This window comes from Neophocaena asiaeorientalis, unplaced genomic scaffold (genome assembly GCF_003031525.2).
Source record: "Neophocaena asiaeorientalis asiaeorientalis breed wild unplaced genomic scaffold, Neophocaena_asiaeorientalis_V1.1 scaffold443, whole genome shotgun sequence".
Classification (NCBI taxonomy): domain Eukaryota; kingdom Metazoa; phylum Chordata; class Mammalia; order Artiodactyla; family Phocoenidae; genus Neophocaena; species Neophocaena asiaeorientalis.
Genome location: NW_020171808.1, coordinates 3,171,070 through 3,185,126, shown reverse-complemented (window position 1 = coordinate 3,185,126; position 14,057 = coordinate 3,171,070). Strand labels below are relative to the sequence as shown.

Here is a 14,057-nt window from a genome sequence, read left to right as displayed (position 1 = left end):
GGCCGCCCTGAGCTTCCTGCTTCCCTCACCCAGAGCACAGGGCGTCGCGCAGGGACAGTGCTGGGCAAGCACTCGGTTAGGGAGTGGGAAATGAATTTAGTGGGTTGCAACCAGTGTTTTCTGGGTTTTTTTTTTTTTTTTTTTTTTTTCAAGAAAGAAAGAAACGGAAAAAATATGTCAGCATGAATCCCTCCTAGAAAGGGTATTGTTTTTGTGAAACTTTTTTTTCCATTGTGTATGCATGTGTCTCTGTTTCCCACCACTACCCTGAACTCAATAAAATGTCTTTTTTCACTGGGTTGCAGTACAAATGTGTTTAAAGCAACCAATCAAAACGTTAGAAGCCGGTTGTGAATAAGCGTATATTGAATGATGTGAAAACCTAGGTCACAATTAAAAAAGAATGTTGAAAATTAGTTATCCATGCTGGTAAGTTTATTTTTGACAAGAGATTGCTCTTAGAAACACTCTACAGAGTTTTTTTACTATTAAAGCATGCTTTTTAACTTTGTAGAGGGGCAGTCAAAACTTACAAGATTGAAACTTTTTGTGTATTCGTGATTATCTAATACAGAGTTCATAGTAGCTTACATTCCAAGGTAGCTGCATGCTTTTTCGTTTTGTACATGTTAATATAAGTATTCCTATCTTGCATTTACAATTAAATGGCTTGTGCCAGATTATGTGTAGGTATTGTTGCAGTTTTCTATTTTGATTTCTGATGATATTATGGCTTGATTACAGGTGTAATTATTGAAACGGACATAATTGGTTCAGATCTCTTGAAGAACTCTGACCCAGAGACACAGTCCAACATGCCTGATGTACCATATGAACCAGATTTGGACATTGAAATAGATTTCCCCAGAGGTAATAGAAATTCTGTTTTATTCTTTCAATGGAAGTGTGGTTCTGCACTTTAGTTATGGTGTCATAATCGTGGTTATGATCATTAACAATCCGATGTTCATGTCATTGCCTGTACTGTTATTATTGGTCTTTTCTTTTTTACCCAGATAAAACTCAGCAGTTAACTTCCAAACTGAAGCATATGTTGAATTGTAGGAACTTAAAAGGAATTTCCCAGAGCCTTAAAAGGAAACTTTCTTAAAACTAATTTATTATAGAAACTTTTACAGATACATATTATAGAAACTTTTACAGAACTTAAAAGGAATTTCCCAGAGCCTTAAAAAGAAACTTTCTTAAAACTAATTTATTATAGAAACTTTTACACATATAGAAGTGTTGGTGTTTTTTTATTTAAATAAAATATTGATAGTGTTTTCCTTAAAATCGTTTTGAAAATTAAGTTAACCTTCAAAGGGAAACAAATATTTTCAGGTCTTTTGCTGTAAAAGAAATGTGTTCTGTTTTTCATTGTTTATTTTCTTTATCGATGGCCAATAAGCATATTGAATAGAATGTAAAGCCTTTTACATTGGAAAAGATTTAATAGATTGAAACTAGATTGAAACAGATTTGTACTGAGACCATTTAGATCTTATAATTAAATTTCAGGTTTTAGTAATTTTTCTATCACACACTTCCACAAAATTCCATGTTGATACGCATTGTACATGTGTTTTTTAGGAGTATGAACAGGCGTTATCAGAACTTATAGACCAGGTTAGGTAGAGAAAATGGCTTGTTCTCCACCCAACACAGGCTGCCCTGTGCATGGTGCTTGTGCGCATTCAGCAGGTGGTCCTTCGTTGGCTGAGTTTATATAGCATAAGTCTGTGCTATTACGTTTGAAATGAAAGTTCTTCTGATTCAATTGTCAGCTGCTGAGGAGCTTGATATGGAAAATGAGTTTTTATTACCACCTGTTTTTGGAGAAGAATATGAGGAACAGCCTAGACCTCGATCTAAAAAAAAGGTATGAAATGTAACAGTATTCTTGCATTCACATCCTGTCTCTGTGTAATAGAGGGCAAGGGTACTTGAGCTTCAGTTGTGCCTGAGAATGTGGGAAGGTACTTTGTTTTCTGGAATTAAAAAAGACTTACGAGGTAAAGCTTTTATTACTTCATTTCTAGGTAATAAAAATATATCCTATTTAGTTGTAGTTTCATAGAAGAAGAGTGAATATTGCAACTTTTTATTTTTATCTTGATAAAAGGTTGTCATTGATAAAAGGTTTACATATTTGCTAAAAAAGTAAATTCAATTATTGGACAACAACTGAGACTGTTTTCTAGGGAGCTGTTTTTTCCATTGTTATTTTTGATGAGGTTGAGGTACACAGTTGTTACATCTGGTCTCGCTGAAGCATCCCGGCACATAGGAAGACGTGCTGGACAGTTCATTCAGGGATCCCAAATCTAAATGTACAAACGGATATCATTGTTCTGAACATTTTATTAACAATTTTCTGTATTTCTGATTTCCAACATAAAGCAAGGTTTTTTTTTAAAAAAAGATGACTTTCACAAATTTCTCCAAAAAAGAAAGAGAAAGGGAAAATTGAAAAAAGGAGTGAGTACTTGTGGTAGAATGAAATTGGACTCTTACTTGACACCACACACAAAAATGAACTCAAAATGAGTCAAAAACCTAAATGTAAGAACTGAAATTATAAAACTCTTAGAAGAAAACATAGGCCTAAATCTTCATTAACTTGGGTTAGACACTGTTTCTTAGATGCGACACCAAAAGCACGGGAACAAAAGGAAAAAATAGATGAATTGAGTTATATCCAAATTTAAAATTTTTGTACAGCAAACAGTACCATCAAGAAAGTGGGAAGGGGCTTCCCTGGTGGCACAGTGGTTGAGAGTCCGCCTGCTGATGCAGGGGACACGGGTTCGTGCCCTGGTCCGGGAAGATCCCACATGCCGTGGAGCAACTAAGCCCGTGAGCCATGGCCGCTGAGCCTGCACGTCCGGAGCCTGTGCTCCGCAACGGGAGAGGCCACAACAGTGAGAGGCCCGCGTACCGAGAAAAGAGGGAAAAAAAAAAAAAAAGAAAGAAAATGGGAAGGAGTTGAGGAGTCATCTCCTATGAGGTGGTGTCTTTGAGAAGTTCTTCAGTTTCTCTCTTACATTAATATTTGGAATCCTTTTATTTCAGATTTTAATTATTATGTATGTATTTTCTCATCAGTGACTCTCAACTCACAGCAGTAGTTAATACGATTCTGTTGTGCAAAGTAGTTTATGCAGAAATACAGCATTCCTGGAGAGAGATTTCAAGTAATGTCATAGGTAACTGTTCTCAGATCAGAAATTCCCGTCAGTTCTAATCATGTAAATATATTTCTTTGTAATGTGCATTTGTTGAGAGATGGCTTACATAAAGTCATGAAATAATATAGGCTTAAGAAAGAGAAGATTTGACAGTGGTGTTTTACTACCAGGGAGCCAAGAGGAAGGCAGTGTCAGGGTACCAGTGTCATGATGACAGTTCTGACAACTCGGAGTGCAGCTTCCCTTTCAAGTACACGTACGGGGTAAACGCCTGGAAACACTGGGTCAGAACGAGGCAGCTTGATGAAGATCTTCTGGTGTTAGATGAGCTAAAATCTCGTAAGTGTTCTGATTTTGTTACCCCTATGTCCTATTTAAAATCAAGGTTTTTATTCATATTTTGGTAACTATTCTTCTGTGCATCCGTTTATGTGCGTGAGTGAGCTTGCACACGCGCGCACACACGCACACACACACGCGCACACACACGGGCACGCACCGTGTTGCACAAATGAAGCCCTTACGGTAGTGTCGGTTCATGGAGCTCCTGTTGCTTGCTGGTCAGTACAACTCAAACAAACCTTGTTTCCTTATTGAAGTTGATGATTATGATGATTGTGGGTAAAGAAGAAAGTTTGCTCTAAGCAGATAGAGCCCCTTGCAGCAGGCCAGACTCTTTACTGTGCATGGACCAGTCCGTGGCACCACAAAGAGGGTAGGAAGTATGGCCTTATTGAGGTGCTAGAGTCAGACTGCCAGGGTTCCCTCACGTACTAGCATCTCAGTTCCCCAGCTCTGAAGGGGGGTAACAGTACCCACCTTGTAGGGTTGTCGTGAGAATTACATTAGAAAATACATGTAAATTTAGAACATTCCTTCATCCACAGTAAAGGCTTAATGTTGACTGATATTAGAATACCCATAGTACGTGAAAATCCAGAAGGTACTCGAGTAAGTCATTAATTACCATGAAGCTGCATGTACTGTACGTGAAAAATATGATTTTCCTTGAAAAAACAATCAAGGTTTTTGTTAACTGCCTTTGATTTTAAAAAGCAAGAATGTAGCTTCAAATACTTTACGTTTAAATGTAGCTCTTATTTTACCTGTAAATTCTTACACAGAATAAAGTGATTTCAGAAAGTTTCTTAATCTCAAGACAGTAAATAATAATTATTATTTTAAATTTTATTTCTTTTTAGCTAAGTCAGTAAAGTTGAAAGAGGATCTACTCTGTCACACCACGGCTGAGCTCGACTATGGCTTGGCCCATTTTGTCAATGAGATCCGGAGGCCAAATGGGGAGAACTATGCGCCTGACAGCATCTATTACCTTTGCCTCGGGATTCAAGAGGTGAGTGATTCTATGGTTACTTTCGAATATAATGTTGTTAAGAAAGGTTGTTGTGGTAGGTTCTTGGAGAAAAAAATGTTTTGCTTCAGGAATATTACGGAACATCAGGGTTTATTGGCTTACCAAGAAAGGCGAAAGTAATTTATTCGAAAATACTGGGATATTATAAAGGGTTTTCTTAGCTACTTTGTATACAGGTGTTTCTGCTATAATGTGCTGTGTCCCTAAAAGTGAACTTCAGGTTCTCCAAAACTGTGTACCAAAACCAAAAAGAACTTAGGTGAAAAACATAGTTAGTAACGGACCACTCGAAGCTCATGCATCTTTTGTAACAGGACTAATGATGTGTGTGTTTGTTACCATGTATATATATGATAATCAGGTTGATTTCATCCCCACCTTACAATTGCAAATAAATGAATTAACATTCTGAGGCATGGTGTATATATGTATATATAGATCTGTGCTGATATACATGTAAACAGATAAATGACTTCCCTCTGCAAATAGGTCTGTTTCATCTCTGCTGTGTTTCTGACTTGTTAAATAGTGTAAGTAAGTACTCGTTAGTTCTTTGGAATCATCTTATAAAAGATTTCATTCTTTAGAGGTTTTAGGTAAACTTCAACCACATGTCTGTGAATCTTGAATGAATACGTTTCCCGTAATAAACATGAAGATCCACTTTCGATAATGACTTTTAGTTTTGAACAGATAGTACAGGTTTGAGCCCAGAGGTCAGAAAAGGTCCTAGCTTTACATCCTATGTATTTGTAAATATGGTAGATGATAGGGGGAAATATTCTTGTGTAGAGTTTTGCTTATAGGCCTAAAGTTAAATATTTCGCTGCTAACAGGTAGTAGGTGCTGCAGTAAGTGACTGGAGAAAACTAGAATTGTCTTCACTTGTATTTCACTTTCCCCCTTCAGGACAGAAATGTGCCTGAGATTATCTAAGCAGTGGTGGGGAATAACACACAGCTCTAAACTGCTGTGTATTCAGAGACCATCACATATTTTGCAGTAGCAAAATATTTATATATTAGAACTTCAAATACCATTAGAGGTTTGAAAGCTAAATGGATTGTAAATATTAATGATTATAAATTATGTCTTCAAGTAGGTTCATTTTTTTCCAATTTTTTAATTGCGGTAAAATACATATCACACAAAATTTACCATCTTAGCTGTTTTTAAGTGTACAGTTCTGTGGTATAAAGTACATTGATAATCTTGTGGAAACATGACCACCATCCATCTTCATGACCCTCTTCATCTTGCAAACCTGAGGCTTTGTCCCCATTAAATACTAACTCCTCATCCCTCAGTCCCGCTGCCCCTGGCACCCACCCTTCTTTCTGTTTCTGTGAGTTTGACTCTCCCGGGTACCTCATGTACGTGAAATCAGCATAATGTCCTGAAGTTCATCCATGTTGTAGCACACGTCAGAATTTCCATTCTTTTTAAAATAGGTTCTTTATAAACTGAAAAATGTTTCCTCAAAATAAATTTAAAAAAAATAAAAAATAAAAAATAAATTTTTACTACCAGAACGTACTCTTAAAGATGGTCAAGATGGGGACTTCCCTGGGGGTCCAGTGGTTGGGACTCCGCGCTTCCAATGCAGGGGGCTCGGATTCAATCCCTGGTCGGGGAACTAGGATCCCACATGTGGTGCGGCGCAGCCAAAAAATTTATAAAAAAGGTCAAGATGGTAAATTTTATGTTCTGTGTATTTTTACCACAATTGGAAAACCAGTTGTTTTACTCTTCTCATCACTGGACAGATTTTCACAGGCTTGATTTAATTTTTTGTAAAAGACTGTATGGTATTTATAACCAGCTTTAAAAATAATCTTCAAACTCACTGTGGTGATAAGATGTCTAAAAGATAGTTTCCAGAAATCATTGCTGTTTGTTGGTACTTCAAGGATGCGTACAGAGGTAGGAGCTATTTTGGAAGAATGTGCGTCTTTCTCTGTGTGATGCGTTTTCTGATTCCGTCCCCGGCTGACAACAAAAGCAGCACGGCTTCCTCTCCAAGCCCTTTGGACGTGTGGGGCAGGTGGTGTGTTGAGAAGTGAGGGTGGGCCAGCCTCTTTTCCTCCCTCACAGATGCGGTAGCTAATCCTGTTCTTCCGATGGTGTAAGGGGTGGTGGCTGTCGCCAGAAGTTCACGTAATATGGAAATGTCTGAGGAAGAAAGAAGGGGCTACGTGAGCCCCACAGTCCCGGTCAGTCTTTCACACACTGTTTTACATCTGTGTGCGAGTCCTTCATACCACGTTTACCCAGAGTGGGTGGTGGGCGCCTGTTCCCCTCGGTCCTCCCACCCCATCGCGCTTGGCTAGATGTGCGTGCCACTCCTTTTTTATGAATGTGGCAAAAGACATGGAACCTTTGTCCCCAAGGACAGGGAACCGTGTTACACACTTCGGTGTCTTTCCTTCCCTCTGCTTCCCAGTTGTTGTGTCAGCCCCTGAAGACGTCTGGGTCAGAGCTCAGTGAATTCAGTCAGTGGCGAGCATTCCCTTTGTTTTATAAACAGTGTGCATCCCCCTCTCCCCCGCCGCCAGATCTTACGTAATTGTCCTGAAGAGCTGGTGCTTTTATTTCTAATCTTCCTTCTGACTAGCGGGAGTAACGTTAGGTCAACTCAGATGATGGTGCTCTGGCCTAGTTGCTGGTCAGCGCACACATGGTTTATGTTCTTCATCCTTCTACTTTCCACTTGCTGTGTCTCCAGGTATAAAGTAGGTGCCTTTTAGGCAACATATTGTTGGACCTTGTTTTTTATTTATCTTTTTTTTTTTGCTTGGCTGCATTGGGTCTTCGTTGCGGTGCATGGGCTTCTCATTGTAGTGGCTCCTCTTGCTGCAGAGCACAGCACGTGGGCTCAGTAGTTGTGGCTCGCGGGCTCTAGAGCGCAGGCTCAGTACTTGTGGCACACGGGCGTAGTTGCTCCGCGGCATGTGGGATCTTCCCGGACCAGGGCTCGAACCCGTGTCCCCTGCACTGGCAGGTGGATTCTTAACCACTGTGTCACCAGGGAAGTCCCGGCCTTGTTTTTCAAATTAAAAAAATTTTTAATCCAGTCTGATAATATTTGTCTTGGTGTGTTCAGACCAACAAAATTTTTTATTTAAAGAACCGGCTGGTAAACATTTTAGGCTCTGTAGGCCATACTTAATCTGTGGAAAGCAGCCTGGGCGCTTGCACTCTGTTTTAAGAAAACTTGGTTGTATTTGTAAACAGGCAGCGGGCCAGCCTTCAGGACTGTAGTGCAGACCCCAGTTTAGACCTTTTACATTTAATGTAATTAATCACTGGGTTGAAAATCCTGCTTGTTTGTGCTTGTTATACAGTTGACCCCCCTTACCTACAGGGGATACTTCAGGATCCCCACTGGAGGGCTGAAGGCTGTGTATACTACAGTGGCCTCTACACACCTACCTGTGATACAGTTCTGATTTGTAAATTAGACACAGTAAGAGATTAACAACAATCATTACTAACAGGATGGACAGATTATCATAATATGCTGTGATAAAAGTTCTGTGAATGTGGTGTCTCTCTCTCTCTCTCTCAAAAATCTTATTGTACAAATTTAACACCTTTTCCATCTTAACTAAGCACTGACCACCCTCTGTGGCTGTAGCTTTTATAGTTTGAGGTGTGACAGCAAAACTAGCCTGAATTTTTTTCCTGCTTTACGACATCGCAGATAGAAGATTTGTTCTTACCGTGGATCTCGGCAACCTCAGCATCCGATTTTTTTCTTTCCTGATTAAGTCCAGAACTGTCACCTTTTCACTCAAAGGAAGCACTGTGCGTCCTCTCTCTGGCGTGTCCGAATTGCCAGCTTCACTCCTCTTGCTTTGGGGCCATAATTATGTAAAGTAAGGGTCACTTGAGCACAAGCCCTGCAACCCTGCAGTGGATCTGACAACCCGGACGGCCACCAGGTGGCTGATGTGCGGGATGCGCCGGACCAAGGGTGATTCACGTCCCTCCGGGCGGGACGACATGACATTGCAAGATTTCATCATGGCTTCTCAGAATGGCCTGCAATTAAAATTTATGAATTGTTTATTTCTGTCATCTTTCATTTAATAGTTTTGGACCTTGGTTGACTGTGGGTAACTGAAACCACAGAAAGTGAAACTGGATGAGGGGTCACTGTATCTGTTCTTTGTGGGGTTTTTTTGTTTTTGTCTTTTTCTGCTTTCTTTTGAATTATTTTTTGTGATTACATTTATCTCCATCGTTGCTTTATTATTTATGCCTGTTAAATTATTTGTAGTGGGTTTGCAGTGTGCGTCTTCAGTTAATCATTATATACCTTCAGACCTTCTTGCCCTGTCTCCCATGTGGTAACCTCAAGCCCTGTGATCCCAGTTTCCACCTCCCGTTCTTTGGGCTATTGTCACACATTTTACTTGAGCATTCTTTTTACCCACTGGAGATGGAGTTCGCAAACTTTGGTGTTTTAAGTCATTCTTTAGCAACCCTCACCGTTTAAGGTTTGTCATAGTAAGTTGTAAGATTTCATAAATTTGCACTAACTCAGGGAGAGTGGGGCATAGAGAAGAAGCAAGGGGAAAAGCATCAAGCTCACAGGCTGCTCGGAGAGGCTTCACGCACAGAAACCCTCCCACCCTGCCCTCACCCTTGGCGTCCGTGGACTGTGTGCTGAGCCTCGGGGCCACGTGCTCTGTTTGCATCTGACAGACTGAAGATTCTCATCCAGTTCTTACGTTCCGAGTTCTTGCCTTTGCATTTCAGCTTTGAGGTTTTTAAGCAACACATTAATTGGTAACTTATGTTTCTTTGATTTCCAGATATATAGAGAAGGCAGTCATCTCTTATTAGTATGCTAATAAAGACAAAGACGTAAGACGTTTATTTTTTCCTTAGGAAATAGAGTATAAGTGGTCTGTAATTAGCTCATATAAATCTTAAATCCTTCAAGTTTTTTTTTTTTTTTTGTAGTACTTGTATGGTAGTAATCGAAAAGACAACATATTTATTGATCCAGGATTCCAGACATTTGAGCAAGAATTGAATAAAATACTCCGAAGTTGGCAACCAAGCATACTTCCAGATGGTAATGCTCCTTTAAATAAAATGTCGCCCACTTGCTGCTGGGATTTTCTGTGTTTATAGAAAGTGTACTACAGATAATTAGGAAATAATTTAAATGAGAGAGCACTTATTCACGGACGCATCGGTCCGTCTTTCGTTGAATTAGAAATGAATGTGGTTGATAGCTAGCGTTTATGAAGAACTTTGTAATAAACGTGACCCACTTTCTTTGGAGTGAGAAACTGGATGCTCATTTCTTAAGCCCTCCAGTTGAGATTCTGATGTAAATTTCTGTAAGAAACCTCTGTTTTAGATGTATAAAGAAAACTTGTTTGAATGGAAATCACCTATTTTTTTTCAGGATTTCTGCAGATGTAAAATTCCCTTCTGACCATGGTCTGCTTGTCCTCTGGAAGACCAGGAGCAGACTCCAGGCCTGACCCCGGGGGTGCTAGCTGTGTAGTCTGTTGTGTTTCCCGGCTCTGTGTTGTTTCAGAGCCGCATAGGTGATTCTGAAATTCATTCCAGTTGATCTGGAGTGAATGGAGGATTGGACTAGGTTTGTTCTTGAATTAACTTCTATCTGTTTCTAGCTGGTTACATGAAAACTGTTTATCGTAATTCTTTAAAAATCTTTCTCTCTATTTAAGGGTCAATATTTTCTCGAGTTGAAGAAGATTATCTCTGGAGGATAAAACAGCTAGGATCACACTCTCCAGTAGCTCTTCTGAATACCCTGTTCTACTTTAACACTAAGTATTTTGGCCTGAAAACAGTGGAACAGCACTTAAGGCTTTCCTTTGGCACTGTGTTTAGGCATTGGAAAAAAAACCCTTTAACAATGGAAAATAAAGCATGTCTTCGATACCAAGTGTCTTCCTTATGTGGAACAGATAATGAAGGTAGTGTAACAGGTTTTCGTTTTGGGATTGTCTGTGGCAGGGACTGCCACTCCTTGCCTTACTAAAGACCACCTGGTCACTTGTTAAGAACCTAAGGACTGTCATTTTCATAAGATAAGACAGCCTATGTTGTCTTAAAATTAGGAATTACCAGAAGCCACAGTTGAGAGCTCTGAAGCACACCTGGTCCCGTTCTTTGGTGTAAGAGATACTGGGAGTGATCAGAGTGAATAGTGTCACCTTTCTTCAAGGTTGGTCTTAGAAAGTTTATGTGATTTTTATTTCTTAAGATAAAATTACTACTGGAAAAAGAAAACATGAAGATGATGAGCCAGTATTTGAACAAATTGAAAATACAGCCAATCCTTCTAGATGTCCTGTGAAAATGTTTGAATGCTACTTGTCTAAAAGGTAAGTGTTAATGACATTTGATTTTTTTAAATGGTAGTAACAGTTAGTTGCTGTGAATTTATGTCACCAAGAGGTGACATTTTTTTCCTTAGTCCTTTTTTTTAGATTTCTCTCTTTTCTCACTTATGAAGTCCTTTCAGTTATAACGTTTTTAGTCCTGTTATTGTAAAATACCCAGCTTATACTTCATGTTTTAAGCACATGTTAAGAAATCGCTCTCTACTAACGAAATGACTGCTGTACTTGTAGAGGGTCAGACAGAACATGTCTTAGGCTTTTTGGGCTGTGGTGTCTCTGTTGCAGCCAGCTCTGCTGTGGCAAGCAGAGAGCAGTCCTGCCTGGGCCTGGGTCCCAGTGACGCCCTGGCGAGAAGGTGGAGAGAGGCGAGTCCTCGGTTCTGGAGGGAGATCCCTGAGGTGTCGGCAGGGCGCAGCGTCTTCTCAGGGCCCTGTGCGTTCCAACTGCACCACTGCTTTCTCCCGCGGGTACCAACAGGCGTTTAAAATATTTTAAACCAGTGAAATTTTTGGAGACCACAAATTATTTTATGCTTGTTCATTATTTTAAGTATGCACTCCAATTTTTAAAAGGCAAGCATGAACTCAGAATGTATTTTCTTATGTAAACAGTTTTGTAAATTGTTTTTATAAATTTTCTCCAGGTTAACTCTCAAGAACCATAAAAGCAGTAATGTCACCTATAGGATGATTATTTTTAATAATTAATATTTCTGACGATAGTTTTGGGTGGCCCTGCACCAGTATCTGGATCTTCCAATGGTAGTAACTGTTTATTAGTTGGAAATTCCTATCTCAGTATTATCTTATTTTAAAAATTATTTCTTTTGTGTAACGCTGTTAAGTATTTTTATTTTATGTTTTACTGTATTTCATCAATTCTAAGACACATTTCTCACATTTTATACTGTCTCTGAAACTGGGATGCATATTATAATTGATGCATCTTGAAATTATAATTGGCAGTGCTTTACTTGTTTAATGGCAATATTAAAATAATGATTAAAGATAATGTTTCTATCGATGGTGTCTTGGATTCAGTGAAACACAGAAATTATAGTGGGAAAATAAGCTTTTATTGTAGAAATTAACTTTTAGAATATCTCAGTGATAGAATATTTAATGTAGGTAATTATGCATGTGGTCTGCCCATGTAATGTGGTTAATGGTAGCAGAATTATTCTTGAAAGAAAAGAAGGAAGTTGTGAGGAATTTCGTGTACATACTGTGACATGGACTTTCTCCTTTCTCCTGAAGTCCACAGAATCTTAATCAGAGAATGGATGTTTTCTATTTGCAACCAGAACGCTCTAGCTCTGCAGACAGCCCTGTCTGGTACACGTCTGCTTCGCTGGACCGAAACACCTTGGAAAATATGCTCGTACGGGTTCTTTTAGTAAAAGATATTTATGATAAAGACAATTATGAACTGGACGAAGACACAGAGTAAAAGGAACGTTTTAGAAGCAATCGGGAGAAAACAGCATTAGATAGTCATGCTGCTAGATCTTTACTATGGAAAACATTTCAAGTTTACTCCTTCTGTTTTGAGTTTTGTAGCAGTGTACCCACACTGGGTATTACCTTGTAAATAATCTGTGAGTGAAAGTTGCCATTATTCTATGTAGTGGTTTTAGGATACTTACAAATACATTCAAATTCTTTTTTTATTATTATTTATTTGATTAGGTATGTTTGTAACTTTTTACATTACAAGATATGAGTGAGAATGTGCCATGTATAAGTTTTTCTTGTGGTAAGAAACACCCATATCGCACACGTCTGCTGTTGCAAAGCTTCCTGGAGAGGGGGCTCTTCTGCTGGGTTCTTGACAAGATGGTTGTGTGTGGGGAGCACCTACTAAAAGTTTAGAACTTGCAGTGTCTTTCAGAATTTTTAAAATAAACTGTAAACTAATAGGCTGGGTTTTTTGTTTTGTTTTTTTGCGGGGGTTTTGTTTGTTTGTTTTATGCTTTAGTTACTGAAGCCTTACCAGGTTATGTAGAGAGATACCATCTTCTGTACCAAAAATAGACAAGAAAATGCTGTCGATACTGGTGTACTGTAATGTGAATCTATACTGGTGAACAGAACTTTTTGTTCCCCTTATTAAAACCTTAGTGTCCTTTTCTCATTTGTGGCTTTCTGCATCACCCCAAACAATAATAATTATGTATGTATACTTACATATGTGTGTGTGTATATGTACATATGTGTATACACACACATATAAAGAATGATGTTGATAACATGATCATGGAGACATTTTCTTTGCAAAAATGATGAAAATATAAAATTCTGTTTTCTGTGTCAACCCTAAGTATCCCAAATCCCCTTCATTTATAAGCGTTTGGTTTTTCTCTCCCCTTGAAGATACAGGTCATGTTTCCATCCCCAGGTGGTACTCCACAGCTTCACCAACTTTATGAGAATTCTTGTGCCTGCCCTCAAATATGACTGATGCACACGCTGGGTATCTAAAAATGCCACTCCTGAGACTGTTGTCACGGAAAGTTGAGCTAGTTTAAGTAAGATAGCACCCGTTTCACTATGAGGGTTAGCAGGGCAGTGACTGACGGTTCAGGCTGATGGATAAAGTGTATCTTGAAGGAAATTACTTACGTTCGATGTTAGATTGTTTGGCTCTTACATTTTAATTACTTCTTACAGAAGATTGCATTAAAAAACTTCGTACTTCTGCATAGCGATTTATCCATTCAGACCTTTTCTTTTAGAACAAGAAGTTTACATAAAATCCTACCTTCTAAAAGACCGAGGAAGTGCCGGCTGCAGTTATCATGAAGAAATCCTTTGGCTGACTTCACAGAGCTTGAGTGTGGTCATGTAGTCTTGTTTCCAGTTCCTCAGTCACCACAGTGATGTTCGTTATTAAAACTGTTTGGGGGAAATTGGGCTATTTTCCACAGTGGTTAAGCAATGTCTACACATCCCTTAAATATTTCTCTCTTCCTTGGGATAAACGTTAACATTCAGAAGAAATCTTCTCATTTATGATTTGGAAAATTTCACGAGTGTAATCAGCTGTATATTTAAGCAATAATTAACAAATATTTTTGGCATAAAAATTACTTTTTAA

General features: G+C 38.9%; 1 protein-coding gene across 3 annotated transcripts in view; it reads left to right on the top strand.

Moving 5' to 3' along the window:
• ZMYM2 (zinc finger MYM-type containing 2) overlaps positions 1 to 13,660 on the top strand; it is an 87,657-nt gene extending 73,997 nt beyond the window's left edge. For all 3 annotated transcript variants that reach the window (XM_024751180.1, XM_024751101.1, XM_024751245.1), the window contains 8 exons: positions 745 to 870; positions 1,788 to 1,882; positions 3,362 to 3,530; positions 4,394 to 4,545; positions 9,538 to 9,652; positions 10,281 to 10,532; positions 10,823 to 10,943; positions 12,218 to 13,660. In XM_024751180.1, the coding sequence (XP_024606948.1) occupies positions 745 to 870; positions 1,788 to 1,882; positions 3,362 to 3,530; positions 4,394 to 4,545; positions 9,538 to 9,652; positions 10,281 to 10,532; positions 10,823 to 10,943; positions 12,218 to 12,410 (1,223 nt within the window). In that variant the 3' untranslated portion in view covers positions 12,411 to 13,660. The remainder of the gene's footprint in view (positions 1 to 744; positions 871 to 1,787; positions 1,883 to 3,361; positions 3,531 to 4,393; positions 4,546 to 9,537; positions 9,653 to 10,280; positions 10,533 to 10,822; positions 10,944 to 12,217) is intronic.
• Positions 13,661 to 14,057: the final 397 nt, after the last annotated feature.